Raw genomic sequence first — 18,393 nt, forward strand, 5'->3', positions numbered from 1 at the left:
ATAAGTCGCATTGGACTATAAACCCCAGTGTTAAAGTGGGGGTGGGGGGTGGGTGAGTAGCTGTTTATAGTCCTAAAATTACAGCAATCAGCCCAGTGACAGCAAATTTGAAATAGGAGTGCAAGGCCTGATGCATATACTACATACCTAATTTCCATGTGATCCATTCACGAATAACTGAGTAGCAATTTTAATTCCGCAATTAATTTATGTAATTAATCTGTCCTATAAAAAACTAGCCCAAGTGTGCTACTACAGGTTTAATGCTGTTCTCTACTGGCAAACACAAAACCTACAAGCAATTTGTAAGCTAGGTACAGGCAACATTTTTACAATCTGCAGGCCTGTCAAATTGACACTCAGTTTGTTTTTGTTGTTCTTCTTGTAGGGCGGCACGGTGGCTGAGTGGTTAGCACATCTGCCTCACAGTTCTGAGATCAAGGGTTCAATCCTGGGCTTCGGCCTTCCTGTGTGGAGTTTGCATGCGTGGGTTTTCTCCGGGAACTCCGGTTTCCTCCGGGAACTCCGGTTTCCTCCAACATCCCAAAAACATGCATGGTAGGCTGATTGAACACTCTAAATTGTCCATAGGTATGAGTGTGTGCGTGATTGGTTGTGTGTCTCCTTGTGCTGGCAACCAGTTCCGTGTAGGCCTGAACGATATTGGAAAAAACTATTGCTGCGATTTTTTGGGGGGTTGCAATATATTGCGATATCATATTGCGATATTAAAAGAAGAAAAAATATATATATATATATATATATATATATATATATACAGTGGTACCTCTACATACGAATTTAATTCGTTCCAGGACCTTGTTTGTAAGTCGAAATGGTCGTATGTCGAGCAGGATTTTCCCATAGGAATACATTATAATTCCATTAATTCGTTCCAAAGCCTAAAAACATACACTAAATTCTTAATAAATACTGCTGGCACTGTTACAAATGGCAATTAAACATAGAAAAACAAATAAGTTATAAATAAATAAGTCAGAATAATATAATAATAAGAAGAAGAATTAATAATTATTCCTGTAAATAATGTAACGAATTGGATTCTAATATGGCGGACACTTTTTACTGTCCCTGAACGCACCGCGAAGCTGACGTCACGGTGAGATAGGTCGGTGCGGTAGAGATAATACTTTCGTTTTCTTGAGAGCAGTCAACTGCTTAAGACAATGGGCGTTTTGTGTTGGATAAGTTCTTAAATAAATGATAAAAACGTGACGAAGCTGGCGATTTCCTTGGCAATGTTACCACAATAATAATTGTCACCTTAACTTATAAATAGTGGCGAACGGTGGTCGGAAGAGGACCATGGAGCTGTATTGTTGAGCCAGTTCAGGGACGCGCACACCAAGCTCATATTTTTCTATAACTTGCATCTTCATTTCAAAGGTAAGCATCACTTTTTTCCTTGTTTCTCCAACTGTATCAACTTTTTTTGAAAACTGTGTTGATTTCTCACACAAGAAAATCCACCGTGCGTTCGTTTGCAGTGCTGTCATGTCGTCGTATTTCGAGCAACTCGTCGGATGTAGAAACAAATGGCGGCTCAAATTTTACGTCGGATGTAGAAAAGATCGTGTGTCGAAGTGATCGTATGTAGAGGTACCACTGTATATATATTTTTTTTTGCATTGAAAAAAGATACATATTATACATATATTGGACATGTTTTTTTCAAAATGTTCCCCCTAAAATATGCTTTACAAAATGTATATGGCTAACTTTAAAAAATGATTCACTCGCATATTTTCAATTTTTAAACAAATTATGTCACAATGAAAAATATGGCGTCTGTAAAAAAGTCACGGATATCTACCTCATAACTTTCGCTAAATTGTATTTTTTTGTTACTGTCGCATTTTCCCTGCTTCAGGGGTTCCCAACCTATTCCACTAAGGCACACTGTGGGTGCAGGATTTCATTCTTACCAAACAAGATGACAACACTTTTTCCCCAATCTGGTGTTTTACAAGTGCAATCAGTTGATTGCAGTCAGGTGTGGCTTGTTTTAGCAGAAGCCTCATTGGTTCAACTGTCTCTGCTGGATCGGCTGGAACAAAAACCAGGACCCACAGTGTGCCTTGAGGACTGGGTTGAAAACCCCTGTCAGATAGATGATAAATAACTTACCCGAAAAAAAGAAAAATTGGGGAAAAAAACGTTTAAAAGGGTAAATATATGAAAAAGAAAATCTCGACCACTCCTTGATGTCTGCGATTTCTGCTATAGTACCATGTTTCACCCATTAAATAAAATGAAATAATCCAGCTGCGGCCAGTCACAGCTGTGTCTTGACACTCAGTGATACATGCGACATGGAGCTTTTGGATCGAAACAAGATAAGTACGCGATAATATCTCGTTAAAGTCATGGTGTCTGTAATTCTGCTCTCGCATGCTCTCACCTCCAGCTAGGGTTTTGCTGTTTAAAAAACATTTCTTTTTTTTTTAAAAAAATGCCCTCCTGTTAAAAATTTTTCTTCCCCCAGAAAGTTGAGATTTTAAGCTTTCCAATCATGTACCACACGTGCAGATCATCGAATCATTTTTAAACAAGAATAATGTACTGTAGGAGAAAAATGCTTTGCTTTATTTAATGCTTCTGTTTATCTACCTTGGCTGCAGAATCACTTCTAGTGTTTATTTCCAGGACACAACACAACAGGTGTACAAAGCATACCCATTCATCAGAACACCGGCTGTCCCCAACGTTTCCACGCACACACATTCATTCCAGCGCACGCTTCCTTCATGCAACACGTGCTTAACAAGTTAAACGACGACTGAAAGATGCGGTGTGATTGAAGTCCGCCTCTGTGGCAAGATCAAACACAACCATCGTTAACTTTAATAAGCCAGTGCGCAGAGGAACAAAGACCTAGGAGAGGGAGGGAGGGAGAGGGACAGGGAGGTTGTGTGAGTGTCACTAAAGCGATCAACTCAGGACAGAGAAAGCATGGAGCAACATACATTTGTGGATTAAAAAAAATAAAACTATTGCAAGTACTTGCGATGGGACTATTGCACACGTGCACATCGCGATGGCGATGTTTAAACGATATATCGTTCAGGCCTAGTTCCGTGTGTACCCTGCCACTGCCCGTAGTTAGCTGGGATTGGCTCCAGCGCCTCCGCGCTTTGTACCTCGTGAGGAAAAGCGGCTTCTTTTTGCCACTATCTTTAAAATCCTGCTCCTCGGTCATTCGAGAACCAATAGTCGCTTGGTCGCTATGTAGCATGGGCCAATATTAGGAGGGCAACATTACAAAAATTCACTATTTGCTTCATATCAAAGGGCGGTGTTAGGTTGTACAAGTAAAAAATAGTGTCATACCTTTTCTCCTCCCGAAATGTTAACAGTGATGTTGCTGATGGCCAGGTCTAGATCATGACGGTATCGTAGGCCGAAGTTTCTAAATTCAATGCACCCTTCAGTTGGCCACTGAGGGGAAATGCTGGAGGCCTCCTGCTTCCACTCAGCCTGGTGGTCATAGAGGGCATATTCAAATTATTAACAGGGTACTTTTAACTACATTAAAAGAGTATTGTGTCTTGGTTTCACAAATAATATCTAAAAAGAACCTAATCAAGTGAAATGCCAAAGACAAATAAATAATTCATTATAACTATGAGAAAATGAACCATCTAGGGAATGGCCATGGTTTGTGCCATGTTTTTTTGTCCACTTCCAAGTCTTTTGGAGAATACAAAATACAAAGATTGATTAACTGCCTGAAACAGTGTACTGTACCTCTTTTTCTGTGTCACTGTACTCCTTTACTCGCTCCACTGCAACAATGTTTGTTTCCACATCAGAGGACATTCTTACCAGCCAGGTTAAAGAGGCTGTCAACTGCACGAGACAGAATACCCAGATGAGGATGGGATAAACTTTGTCCTAAACTCCTGAGCCAAACAAGTAAGTGAAGCTAATATGCACAAGTGTCAGAAGGAATTTGTAATGAGGTAATGGATGGTAATGTAATGGAGGATTAGAGTTGTGGTATTTTTGGAATTACATTAACATGAAATGGCATGACCTACATGTTTTCATTGTTGTACATTTGCCCAATCTATTATTTACAAACAAAAAAAAGACAAAATATAACAATAGTAGATAGCACATTATTGAGGCTAAGTGCCAAAATACACCAGATGCATGATCGTTCCGGTTCGGCTCAGTGTTGACTGCGTGCCACGCAGTACGTCAAAAACAGGCAAATCATACCGGCTGCGCACGGCTGCAGTCCGCCAACTCCGTTCCCTCTTGAGCGCTCGCGTGATCGCGCGCTATAATGTGCCATTTAAAACAACGAAAAACACACGGAGTCTATACTCATCAGAGAAGCAGAGAGAGTACTTTTTTTTTGCATATTGATATTTTAGTTATGTATGTCTCTTAATTCCAAATTGACTGCATCATGTTGAGATCAGGGCTCCGTGTGTGGGGGGAAGGGGGGCGGGGCCCTATTATGCCCTTGGTTGTGTCGGTGGGTTTATATATTTGTGCACATTTAAAATTTATGGCACATAACATCTCATACAGCTGTTATAAACAACTTTTAAATAATCTGTAATATTTATAAAAGGGATAGCGAATTATATACTACACGACCTAAAAAACAGCGTACTTGGAATTGGTGTCTCAACACTGCAGATTCCTGTGCCCAGCGCAAACTGTTGGTTTTCCTATGAAAAGTCAAGTAAAATGTAGGAAAGAAAGTGTCTCTATTGTCTTTCGTACTTTTCCCCCTCGACTCTGTATACAAACCGACATTGTGTGTGCGCCGGGCACGTGAATTTCTGAAGTGGAACCACTTCCAGATACGCTGCTTTTTTTTTTTCCGCTCAAAGTTGTCAGCACGTCGTGTGTTTGATATCATTGCCAGAAAACCACACATAATAGGACAGCTTGCAGCTTCGCTTTTAATGCTGTCCTTATAACAACGATCTGCTGCATCGTATATCACTTTGTGACTTTCCACCTCCATGATGAAACGTTCTTCGTCCATGTTCGCTGGTGTTTAAACCGTGAATAAGCAACTGGGCTGTTACGTCCAGGCCCAGCTCCGCCCATTTTGTCGGGTGCGTGTCCAGCAAAAAACAGAAAATAGCCTATACCATCCGGCGGGCTGCGGCACGCTGGAGGTGGACCGCAGTCAATCCGAAGCACTGACGCGGCCGGTATACGTTGAACAATAGGATATAATGGGAACGGATTGGCTCCGGCGCTATTTTTTACCGGAGTCGGACCGGAACCGCAACGATCATGCATCTGGTGTATTTGGGCCCTAACAGTGGCACCATAATTATGGTAATATTTTATCCACAACAGGAAGGGGCTTGATTCTGATTTTATTGTCTCACTTGACAAATGGATTGTTAATAAAGTCTAATTTATATCAAACATCAGAAAAACAGTTTCTTGACCATGTTGGATGAAATGAAATGCAAGACTATAATTACCTGAAGGGCATAGGAGATCGCTAAACCCATTATACCAGGACTCAGGTTCTCTCTGGCTATGACGGCGAACAAAGCAGCAGATGACACAATGCAGTTGCCAACAAACTCTAGACGTATTGCCAGCCACCTGCATATGAAGAGCAAAATGAAATTGATAAACAAAACATAAGATTTCTGTGGAGAATCTGTGGAGACAAAAAAAGTATTTCCTTAAATAGTGTCCAGGTTAAGTCAATTGCCGGTAGAAACAGGATTTAGCCAGAAATAAGTTTCTTTGATAACGGTGACCACTACTTGAGGAAACACAGTAAATGCAATTCCTCCAAACCTGTTTGCTACAATGCTGGGATAGTAGGCCTTCTGGTTATGGTCAACCCTACGATCACTCTCCCGTATAAAGCGTTCCTGTTCACCAAAAGCTCTTATGACAGATGTGCCCAGTAGCGTTTCATTAAAGTGGGTGTAGATAGGTGAACGGCTGACAGACTCCAGTCGCTTCAATTGCCGTGATGATGCAACATAAAATCTCTGTACAGAGAGCAGATAATAAATAGCGTAGCTAAAAACTCAAAAAAACATAAGTACTGTTAGAACTTGAAAAAGCTGTCTAAAAAAACCAACCTGTACAAAAAAGTAGAGAAGACCAAGAAAGGGAATTATGATCGCTACGTATGGTGTAGCAATCAAGATCACAATACAAGAACCTATCACATTGAACAAGGATCCCATGAACATTTTAAGAATACTGGGGATCACTGTATCGATGGTGTCCATCTCCTTGGCAAAGCGGTTGACAAGGTTACCACTGGGGGTTCGCTCAAAGAAAGCCATGGGTGAGCGGAGGACGTCATAAAGCATGGATTGATGTAGGCATCGAGATGCCAGGATGCCACCAATGGACATCGATAGGGAGTAACCAAAGACTGCCATCCCTGCAACACAGCAACAAGATTTACACAATAAGAGACAAAACCTTACACCAGTCATCTTGAAAGGCAATTTAAAACAAAAATACAATAGAGAACAACAGGTTGAATAAGTGTATTGTATGCTAACGTTACATGACGCATAAACAACCAACTGTGAATGTGCCCGGTTAACGTAACATAGCTATTAAGAGTTATTCAGATAACGATAGCATAAGGAACATGCTATCAAGTTAACCAAACCATCAGTGTCACTCCAAATCACTTAATTATGTTCAGCCCTTCTCAGTTGTTTTTATTTGTTTTTATAAGTTACTGCCAATGTTGAAACACAGAGCCTCCGGCCAAACTATAGAAAAACACTGAGACTTAAAAGTCCGAAAAATACAGTATGTAAATATCCTCGCCAAAAGCAGTTATAATTGGTATCAAAAATTAAGAAGTGGTTTGCTGGATATTAAACAGAAAAAAAAAGAAAAACAAACATACAAATTTTTTTTTTTTTTAATAAATGAGGAAATACACAAATATATTCGTATAAAACATTCTAATTTCAATTAAGACCAAATGATCTATCATAATGAATAGGCCCTGCAATTTTATGATCGAGATTGTAGAACTTTAATGTTGATGGTTTTCAAACTGTTTATCAGACTCCAGTTAAAGTAAACAGTAAAACTAAACAATAATTTAAAAAATTACACATCAAATTTCTTTATTTCTAAAAACTGTTAGCTAATAATATTATAATATAAAATAGAATACATTAATGATGCACCAAAAAAAATGTGCGAACCAGTATTGTTTTCGTCAACGATGACGATAACGAAAATATTTCGTCAACAAACAATTTTCCCATGACAATGAGGTCACGATGACGAGCTAAAAATGTGTCTTAGGAGACTAAAACATAACGAGATGGATGCCGGTTGTCGTCTGACGAGACGAAAAAGAGACGAAAATTTTCCGGTTTCCGTTATAAGTTCACAATTTGTGTTATTTTCTTATCGTATGTGTAGTTAGCACGCATTTAAGCAGTGTTTGGCCGTGTCACTCATGTGACGTGCTGCGCCTCCCCCTGACTCCCCCGCTCTACGTACAGGCATACTCGCCCATTCCAGGCTCCTTTTGTGAAACATTTCAGGTGTTGCTTGGTAAGTTTTGTTTTCCTATCTTGGCTATACCACGTTGCTTTAGCCTTTTAAGGTCCGTGCTGAGTGATCATCACTAGGCCTGTCATGATAACAAATTTTAGTAGGCAATATATATTGTCTCATAAATTATTGCGATATGCTATATCATTGCCTGTTTTTTTTTATTTTTTATAACCTATTCCACCACGAATATAGTGACAAATCATCCTAATTAATCACCTATTGAAATGCAATAAATTGTTTCAATAAAACACAAACTATATTAAAATGTATAAATATTAAAAAAACACAATGCATAATGAGTCATTTTAAAGCTAGTTAGGTGCAGAATATGAAATAGATGAGAAACCCACTGTCATTTTTGTTGTCTGCCAATTAAAGCCCATTAAAAGGGTTAATTTGATCCAAAATCACTGTCATCTTGTCCTGCAAAGGTTGCATGCAACAAATTTGAAGCCAAATTATTATAATTTATTATATCATATTATCATTTCATTTCCAATCAGATTTTTCATAATGGGTGTCATTTTAAATTTATTCTTAGTGTAGAATCTGAAGTATATGTGATTGCCTCCAGAAATCTGAACATGACGTGCTTTTATTTTGAAATGCTCACCGTAAGCTTTACACTCAGTAAAAAGAAACAAGCAAAATGCACTTGTTTCATCATGCATGTTGTGTCAGTAATAGATTTTTTTTCTTTTGTACGCATCGCTTGCAAATTCTTAAATCGAACGAGTTTTCATGTTTGATGTGTCACCTTTTAACAACAATTTTGCGTTGTGGAGAAGACTTTCAATGTTTTATAACAGACTAAAGTGGTTAGTACATAGTCTTTTTTCCATTAGCCTCAATGTAGCAATGCTAACGTTTTACAATGTTTAATATAGAAGTGTTTCCTTATTTTGTATGTCTGAACTTTAATTCCATGGTGTGTTGATGTTCAATAAACATCTGTGAAAGCTACTGGAGTCTTAATATGTAATCAGCACACACGTGTGCCGAGTGCACGCAGCACACGCACGCACATATGTATGCAAGCATGCACGAGGCGATAAATCGCAGCCGCGAAAATTACCGCCCTCATTTTTATCTACCGTGCGATAATTTGACTGACTGCATATCAAGACAGGCTTGATCATCACACACTAAACTAACTTGTAGCGTTAGCATAGCGTCCGCGTTAGCGTTAGCATTTAGCGCGGGGACCCATTGAGTGTCTTGTAAACTCTTGGAAAACTTTTTAAATACAGTTCGTGGCGTCCAGGTGAGTTTAATTAATTGTTAAACAGATGAAATTTGAGTTTTCGTTGACTAAAACTAGACAAACACATTTTGAAATAACTAAAATATGAAAATCATAAAAGTCAAAAGAGCTGCCAAAAACAACACTGGTGCGAACAATCAAGATTGGATGACATACTTTTTGGGGAAAGATTGCACAAGCTGTACAGTAATACTGAATACATTAACAACAGATGGAGGTAAAACATTATGACGACAAAAAATGCATGCAAATTCTTCAAGAAAAATAAAACATTCTTACCTTGTGACAGGCCAAGAGCACCATATACCCCCAATCTCAGCTGTCTCTTAGGCTGAGTACCATTAATTACTGGGTCATCAGTCCAAAGACTCAGCCAGTAATTAGAGAGCAAAGAAAGAACATTATGGGCGAAAAACAGCAGTATACCGAGGCAGGAGAGTAGTATACCTACTGCTTTCAAATAGGCCCAAAACACAGAAAGCTTGACCTGTGCATAACAAAAAATACACTCAGTCTCAGGTTTAGACGGCCAAAAATTAGGAAATGCCTTGTTATGACAACTAACTTGTTTGCCAACCTACCCTTCCTGTGCTGGCCTTGTCACCCACTGTTAGCTTGCCTGCATCAGTGTTCTTAGCCTTTTTGTCCAGCTCCTCTTTCTCTTCAACTGACTGAGACTTTTTGGAAGTACTGCCGCTCTGACTAGGACTAAAAACATAGTATTGTATGTTTTGTTGTCTTCCAAAAAGATTAATACACAGTTGAAACCTAGGATAGTACATATTACGTATATATTATTTATTCTCACTTTGAAAGACCAGTCACACTGCCATTCTCCTTTCCTTTGTTTAACATTTTTGTCTTGGATTCTAAATCTGAGGGAAAAAAAACAATGAAAATTTTTAATAAGAATTCAAAACTAGTAGCGCTAAACATAGGTTTGTTCTTGCATCAAGTGTCTCACCGTTGTTGTCTGAATGGTCGACTCCAGCGTATGTATGGAGGAACTCCGAAAAAGCGCCCTCAGTGGCCATGAGTTGTTGGTATGAGCCAATTTCTGTTATTTCTCCATTCACCATGACCAGGATGAGGTCAACATGCGGCAAATAACTCAGCCCATGTGTCACCAGTACACGGGTCTATAATAAGCCCCCACAGGGAAATGGAAGAATAACCTCAAATCAGTGCATGAAAGTCCTGCGATAGGTTTATCCCTCTAATACCATTTATTAAAACTATACACACTTTGTCCTTCAGCAAGCCCTGTGGACCAATGACATGGTCAAATATGTGTTTTCCTACATGAGCATCAACAGCAGACAGTGGATCATCCAGGAGGTAGACAGTGCGGTCGCAGTAGACAGCCCTGGCGAGGCTTACCCTCTGCTTTTGACCACCAGAAAGATTGACACCCTGTACACAGATAAAATGGAAGACAAGCAAGCAGTTTGGCTTTGTAAAACCATTAAGTTTTCTTTTAGATTGTTCTCTGGCCAGAAAGTGCACTTTTCATTCTTTACATGCAATAGATACTAAGAAATCCACTGTTTATTCTGTTGCTCTCACGGCGTATCTTGCTTTTGAAAGTCTGTATGTAGTCTGACTAGGATGTGACCAGAATGGGTATTCAAAAGTAGAGAGAAGGTGACATCATAAATAGGCGATGTACAATGCAAGACAATCCTCCATTAGGTGAGGCTTAGTTAACAATTCCACAACATTATACCTCACTTCATCACACAGCAATATCCAAACTTATTTTCAGGAATATGTGATAATGAACCAATACCTTTTCTCCAATCTCTGTGGAATCTCCAGCAGGAAGGATCTCAATGTCAGGCTGAAGGGCACATGCAGCCACCACACGCTTATACCAGGCTTCACTCATATCCTGGCCGAATATGATGTTTTCCTTCAGTGTTGAATTCTGTATCCAAGCCTGCTGGGGAACATAGGCCACTGAGCCCTGCAAGGAGAAGCATGTAATCAAGTTCAGACTGCTACGCGAATGCTGAGAAAGCTTTGGCTCACTTCATCAAAAACTCTGGGGATTTTACAGATGAGTAGAACTCCATCTAATGATATATACCACTATGAAAGAGCAATTTTACAAGGATGGACATCCATTGTTGGCCACGACAAGAGGATGTGACACTACTGCTCATTAGCTGTTTTCAACTAGCACTCAAAAGACTTTATTGAGTAGGAAGACTCCGTTCGATGCTCGATCCAATTACAGAAGAACAGTCCAACTCTAACACGTTAATGTTTCGACTTTATTTTGATTTAAAATGGAGGGATTGCCAAAGTATGCTACAGCAAAACAGCTACACTTAAGGCTGGCGCTAGCCATTAGCCCCTTGGCCCGACTATCAGATGCTAAGATAAGCGATGATAAGACAAGCGACAGTGACACGCATCGCCCTCTGGCTGTGTGTCATCACTCGTCTCCAGGGATGAAAGTGGGCCAGAATGCTTGTCACTTGTTTTTTGGTGTTTGGCGCCCTCTGCTGGCGCTTGGGTCCAACTGATTTTATGGCTTTCAGCACCATGAGTGAGCATGGTGTAATTACTGACATCAACAATGGCGAGCTATTAGTTTATTTTTTGATTGAACAGTTTTACAAATTTCAATAAAACGAAAACATTAAGAGGGGATTCAATACAAAATTTCTATAACTTGTACTAACATTTATCTTTTAAGAACTACAAGTCTTTCTATCCATGGATCGCTTTAAGAGAATGTTATAATGTTCATGCCATCTTGTTGATTTATTGTTATAATAAACTAATACAGTACTTACAGTGCCCCCCATAATTATTGGCACCCCTGAAAAAGATGTGTTTTTTTAGCTTCATTTTTTTATTTTTTTTAATTCAAATAATATGGGACCTTAATGGAAAAAAAAGAGAACCTTTCCAACCTTCAATACAAGTGCAATCATTCAGTGGGGGAAAAAAATCCCACATAAAAAAAAAATTATTTGACATAAAATAATGTGTGTCACAATTATTAGCACCCCTGGTGTTAATACTTTGTACAACCCCTTTTTGCCAACAAAACAAGGTCTGGGGACTGAGATGGCCATGGGAGGAGCTTGATTTTGTGTCTGGTGAACCATTTCTGTGTAGATTTGGTCATATGTTTAGGGTCATTGTCTTGCTGAAAGACCCAGTGACGACCCATCTTCAGCTTTCGGGCAGAGGGCAACAGATTTTGATTTAAAATGTCCTGGTATTTCAAAGCATTCATGATGCCATGCACCCTAACAAGGTTCCCAGGGCCTTTGGAAGCGAAACAGCCCCACAGCATCACTGACCCACCCCCATACTTCACAGTGGGTATGAGGTGCTTTTCAGCATGAGCATCTTTCGTGGCACGCCAGACCCACTTAGAGTGTTTGTTGCCAAAAAGCTCAATCTGGTCTCATCTGACCAAAGCACACGGTCCCAATTGAAGCCTGGAACCGTGTGTATTTTTGTGTGAATTAAAACAGAGACACATTTGGCTAATAGTCAGGTATATATACACTAGTCCTTCTAAAAAAAATAGCATATTGTGATAAAGTTCATTATTTTCTGTAATGTACTGATAAACATTAGACTTTCATTTATTTTAGATTCATTACACACAACTGAAGTAATTCAAGCCTTTTATTGTTTTAATATTGAAGATTTTGGCAAAAATGTTTAAAAAAAAAAAAAAAAAAAAAAATCCCTAACTCAAAAAATCTGCATATCATGAAAAGGTACTCTAAAGAAGCTACTAACCTAATCATCTGAATCAACGAATTAACTCAAAACCCCCGCGAAAGATTCCTGAGGCTTTTAAAAACTCACAGCCTGGTTCATTACTCAAAACCGCAATCATGGGCTAGACTGCCAACCTGACAGCACTTCATGCTTCCATCTGCTGAAAAGCTTTATGGAGATGAAGATTTCATTTTCCAGCACGACCTGGCACCTGCTCACAGTGCCAAAACCACTGGTAAATGGTTTACTGACCATGGGATTGCTGTGCTTAATTGGCCTGCCAACTCTCCGAACCTAAACCCCATAGAGAATCTGTTGGATATTGTGAAGAGGAAGTTGAGAGACACAAGACCCAACACTGTGGATGAGCTTAAGGCCGCTATCCAAGCATCATGGGCCTCCATAACACCTCAGCAGTGCCACAGGCTGATTGCCTCCATGCCATGCCGCATTGAAGCAGTCATTTCTGCAAAAGGATTCCCGACCAAGTATTGAGTGCATAGCTGATATGATTAATTAAAGGTTGACTTGACTTTTTGTATTGGTCGGATGAAATATGCTATTTTTTTGAGATAGGGATTTTTGTTTTTTTCTTGACTTTTTTGTCAAAATCATCAATATTAAAACAATAAAAGGCTTGAACTACTTCAGTTGTGTGTAATGAATCTAAAATATATGAAAGTCTAATGTTTATCAGTACATTACATAAAATAATTAACTTTATCACAGTATGCTAATTTTTTGAAAAGGACTAGTATATGGATTTTTCTTAAATTTGGTAAAATTTGGGCTGAACAGCTTATAGTTCAGTGCACTCTATAAGGCGGAAATTACAGTAATTGTCAAAAATCTGGTAATAGGGAAAATAAATGCACTGAGTACTTCTTTTGTAAAATCTAAAAAGCTTTTACAGTAATACACAACTGAGTGCTGGTAAACACCTTGACAGTCACACTTCCTTCAAGTTTTTCCATTTCTCCAAGCAGGGCCGACAGAAGAGAAGACTTTCCAGACCCAACGAGCCCAACAACAGCTACCAAGGAGCCGTCTGGGATACACACATTGAGCCTGCAGAAAACAATTGGGAAAAAATAAATAACACTCTATTTTACAAAGTTTATTCAAAGTATACATCAAGCAGTCTGGATACTTACATCTTTAGTGTCGGTGGTTCGTTTTTCGACCAGCTGAAAACTCCGTCCACTATGGATATACTGTTTGAGGCTACGATAAAAAAGAATGTGCAAGCAAAGGAAATGTTAATGTGTTTCAGCAAAAAATACGCAATTAAGTAGGAAGAAATAATATAATTAAAAAAAAAAAAAAAAAAGACTCACAGCCTATTACTGCTTTGCGTATGACACTGTCTTCCTGTAGCTCTTCATGTGACAAAAACACTCTCAGCCGCTTCAGGGAGACACTCGCCTTAAGAGAGCCAATGCTTTCGTTATTTTTACAACTTATGTATGTGTATAACGCTAAGAACAAAATATTTCAGACCACATCAACCTTTAGCTGGCCAGCAACAATATATAAAAAAACTAAAATGCCAAAACAGCAGATAACATGGACATTTTCAGACATTTCATTTTCTGGAATATAGTAACAAATGTTGAAATGCCATTCTTAGAAAATGATGTCACGTTGCTACTCACACTGACCTGAACCATACTACTGATGACCATAGGCAACATGTTGAGAGGAAAACGCAAGATGTTGAAGAGTGCAAGCGAAACAAAGGCCTTCTGGGCATCAAGCACATTTTTTTCATCAACCAGCACATACACTGCGAACGTGGACAGTGCAACCTATGGCATGAGCGAGAAATTATTGATGAAAATTGTTGGGTGGCAGCAATATTTAAGAAAGCTCTTATTCTTATTGTTTTTAGAACAATGATAAACAAGACAAAAGTTGTGTAGTCTCATTTGCAGGCATGAAAATGGGTCAGGGGTTAAAAAGGTGAGAAGGGTGTGGAGGAAATATGTTCCGGCGTTCTGCCAAAATGTCCTCCGTCGGCGAAACATGAGGCGAATTTGACAATTTTAATTTTTCACATAAGGCTTAATATTCAAATTAGCAGGGGTTTAATTAGTTGAAGGAGTTGATTTCAACCACCATTGACTCGCGCTCTCACTCCGAAGCCCTGAAACTATCAAATAACTGGCAAACTGCACAGAATTTGTTCAAATCAACTCCAGCGACTAATTGAACCCAGGCTAACTCAAAGATTAAGCCTAATGTAAAAAATTCTGAACTTCCCCTTTAAAGTATAGACCATTGAATATGACCATTAAAATGTTGTCTATAAAAGTTTTAGAGCAATAAAACAACAAAAATGAATGAAATGAATAAGAATCCTTCAAAGTATTTCATAATGGGTCCAAATTATTTTTCGAACAGATCCTGTGACTATAGCACCTGAGAGACAGCCGTTTGCTTTGCTTAGCCAAAACTACAGCTGAGGAGGCAAGATGGATATTTAGAATTTCTTTAAACCTAAGCTTTCAAAACCCTCAACAACAACTGAGCTTGAACAGAGGATTGAGCACGAGCAGTATCAAAAAGTCCTGGCTGTCTTGTTACCCGTTGTGCTGTAATTCCAGGTGGTGCTTGAATTGGATGCTTTAGCGGTCAACAGTCTTTTAGAGCCAGCGCAAGGAGATATTTTTGTCATCTTTACTGGACAAAAATGTGAAGTAATGGCTGTGTTTCCACTGTGCAAATACAGCCGTTTGTAGTATATCTCCTGCCTATTTAATTGCATCCTGGCGAGATAGCAAGGCTATGTTGTTTTGACCGCAAATTCCCAGCGCTCACGGCTCACGCATCATGGTAAAACACGTCACCTGTTTTTTTTCCATCCCCGATTAGAAAATGTGACACGTGATGTCACTCCCATGACTACAGTATTCTTCATTATACATAGATTATGGGGCAATAACAAAATAGTAACGCACAGGCATCAAGGAAAGTAATCAGATTACGGATTTAGAAAAATGAACGCGTTAGATTGCTCTTTACTGAAAGAAAGTAATCAGATTACTGTTACGCATTACTCACATAACGCGTTACTGACAACACTGCTTTTATATTACCATTAAATACACAAGCTTGACGCTAACTTAACAGGAGCTATTTTTTTCACCAGAGATTTGGCTAGCTCTGGCAGTGTTCAATGCAAGCTGGAACGAACGGCAGTAACTTGTCATAACGCAAAATATGAAAACGATTGAAACCATTACTCACCAAATTCAATATGCTGGCAAATGCATTCATCTAAAAAAAATTGGGAGTGAGACCTCTCCTCTTCCAGCGAACGTGAATTTGTGCTTAGAACAAGATCATCTGTCGCAATTAACGATCTTTGACGCTCTTTTCTCCCCTCCTGCTTTCAAACTTGTTTCTCTCTCAGCGGCTGTGATTAACCTCAATGAAGTTGCTCTCCTTGCTAAGCCTTGCCTATCATTCGTCTTTGTAAGTTTTTAGTAACTTTGTGTATTGAATTTGAAAGGAAAATGTGTGTTTTTTTTTTTTTTTTGGCGAACCTTTTCATGAAGCTAAACTGTTGAAGCTACTCACACTTGGAAAAATACGAATGTACAACGTTTTAAATGTATTCATTTGGTATATTTCAGTTGCCACGATGTGAGAGATCAATAAATTGCAGAAAAGTACGCCTTGCATTTGGAGTGCTTGTTTTTGGGTTTGCTGGAATAGCGTCACTGGCACACGCAGCATCAAACAGGGGAAAGGGTAAGCGCTGCCGCGCCAAGCCACTTCTGGCTGCATTTTTGACACATGAAAAATAACGATTACGTACTACTGTATGACGGAAAATTTTAGTGGTTTTGTAACCGCGACGTTTTAATAGCATGGTAAACCGTGAAGGTAACCGGCACCTACACCCGACCCCCCCCCTTAAAAAATTTCTCCTCGGATCTACACGATTCACGTAGGTCATCCTTTTTTACTTCAAAACGGCGAATTTCGCCGAAAGGTGAGAGATTTTCATGCCTGCATTTGGAGGACGTGTAACCCAGAAAGGGAGAACATTTTTTATATTACTCACCAAAAAGGGTGCACAGACCCAAGTGAAGGTAGAAACTGCCCCAAGGTAAGCAGCCTTCTTCAGTACCTGTAGCTCGCGTTCTCGGATATCTGATACTTTGCCCTGGAAGGCAAGCTCCCAAGCATACAGCTTCAGTACCTTGATACCATTCAGCATCTCATTCATCAGCTTAATGCGACTGTCTTTACTCTTCATCTGAGCTACCTGCAAAATAAAACACTAAAGCTATAGATTACTTACTTCAATATTTAGGACAAGTGTACAAAATCTATTCAATAGCATGCAAATAAAAGAACCAGCCTGATTTTTGTCATCTATAAGACCCATAGACCGATAAATCAAAGCACATGAAGTGGGACTTCTTGATGTGTACCGAAAGAGAGCAACGGCTATTATTACGGCAATATTTTTAACACTCCTGGGACTTGTGAGGTGTGTGTTCTCGTCTTTATCCCCGGTATATCCGACGATGAGGCTGCTGCAGGGGACTCAATGGAAATTTTTTCAGTGTCCAGCTCCATCGTAAAGTCTTGTTTGAAGCAGTGTTGTTTTTGTCAACGATGACTAAAACGAAAATATTTCGTCGACCAACAATTTTTTCATGACGATGACGAGACGATAACGAGCTTAAAAACGAATAATAGACTAAAACAAACGAAGACTAAAACATAAGGACACAAATGCCAGTTTTCGTCTGACGAGACAAGAACGGGACAAAAATGCGCCATAGTTTTGGTCACGTGTTCACAATATGCGACATTTGATGTGTAGTTAGCCTGCATCGTAGCAGTGTCTGGTTGTGTCACTTATGTGACGTGCTGCACCCCCCGCAACTCAACTGTTTTAGCTTTTAGAGGTCTGTACTGAGTGATCATCACACATTAAATGTAACTTGTAGCGTTTGCATAGCGTTCACAGTCGCTTTAGCATTAGGCTATTGCTAACAGCACACGTCCTCTCAAAAACTCTTGGACAACTTTTTTTTTTTTTTACATACATTTCAAGGTGGATATAATTAATTCAAAATAATGAACTGTTTTTCTGCTGAGTGTGTCTTATCACGTGATAGATTTGTAGATGCTACAATATGTGCTCGTCTGTCAATGTTAATTCGAAATAGTTGGAACTTGGAAACCTTTCTTATTTATTTGTTTTTGGAATGAAACTTTACACACGGAAATATTGACTAAACGTTGACTAAATCTAGACTAAATTAGTCTGAGTTTTTGTCAACAAAAACTAGATGAAGACAAACACATAAGTATTATCGTCCAAAAGAAAATTGAAAGGGCTGCCAAAAACAACACTGGTTCGAAGTGCAAGAGAACACCGAAACAAAATTTGTCCATAGTGATAGACTTGTCTTCTGACAGTCAAAGCAACAATTTTGAAATCTAGGACTAACCACAGAAGACCAGACTGACTCGCTATTTATCTTGTAAATGGCAAAAGTCAGACAGACTGACTTGGCAGGCTGTATAAAAATTGGTTGTGGCCCACAAACTTCTGAATACTATAAATATGAGAGTATATCTTTGACATTGTAGATGTCGAAAACATCTCACCTGGTAGGTTTTGGTTTTCATGGCGATGAAAGCATTGACTGGAACCATTAGAATCATAACGGCTACTCCAGCCAGAACAGACGGGCCCAAGTTCTGTAAGAGAGTGACAACAGTTTAGGTAGGATTTTATAATTTTTTTCACAATACAGTATATCTACTCGTCCATCTCATCC

The 18,393-nt window shown here is 39.1% G+C and overlaps 1 protein-coding gene across 1 annotated transcript in view; it reads right to left on the bottom strand.

Moving 5' to 3' along the window:
• The window catches only part of abcc1 (ATP binding cassette subfamily C member 1 (ABCC1 blood group)), a 40,546-nt gene that overhangs the window by 8,098 nt on the left and 14,055 nt on the right, over window positions 1–18,393 (bottom strand). Inside the window, exons 11-27 of the mRNA XM_057861580.1 lie at window positions 18,221–18,313; window positions 16,656–16,859; window positions 14,245–14,391; window positions 13,921–14,008; window positions 13,738–13,807; window positions 13,525–13,651; window positions 10,620–10,796; window positions 10,076–10,243; window positions 9,795–9,969; window positions 9,639–9,705; window positions 9,412–9,538; window positions 9,110–9,317; window positions 6,105–6,415; window positions 5,812–6,011; window positions 5,484–5,610; window positions 3,769–3,870; window positions 3,352–3,498 (exon numbers count right to left, since the gene is read on the bottom strand). Of these exons, the coding sequence (XP_057717563.1) occupies window positions 3,352–3,498; window positions 3,769–3,870; window positions 5,484–5,610; window positions 5,812–6,011; window positions 6,105–6,415; window positions 9,110–9,317; window positions 9,412–9,538; window positions 9,639–9,705; window positions 9,795–9,969; window positions 10,076–10,243; window positions 10,620–10,796; window positions 13,525–13,651; window positions 13,738–13,807; window positions 13,921–14,008; window positions 14,245–14,391; window positions 16,656–16,859; window positions 18,221–18,313 (2,538 nt within the window). The remainder of the gene's footprint in view (window positions 1–3,351; window positions 3,499–3,768; window positions 3,871–5,483; window positions 5,611–5,811; window positions 6,012–6,104; window positions 6,416–9,109; window positions 9,318–9,411; window positions 9,539–9,638; window positions 9,706–9,794; window positions 9,970–10,075; window positions 10,244–10,619; window positions 10,797–13,524; window positions 13,652–13,737; window positions 13,808–13,920; window positions 14,009–14,244; window positions 14,392–16,655; window positions 16,860–18,220; window positions 18,314–18,393) is intronic.

Source organism: Corythoichthys intestinalis, chromosome 16 (genome assembly GCF_030265065.1).
Source record: "Corythoichthys intestinalis isolate RoL2023-P3 chromosome 16, ASM3026506v1, whole genome shotgun sequence".
Lineage (NCBI taxonomy): Eukaryota > Metazoa > Chordata > Actinopteri > Syngnathiformes > Syngnathidae > Corythoichthys > Corythoichthys intestinalis.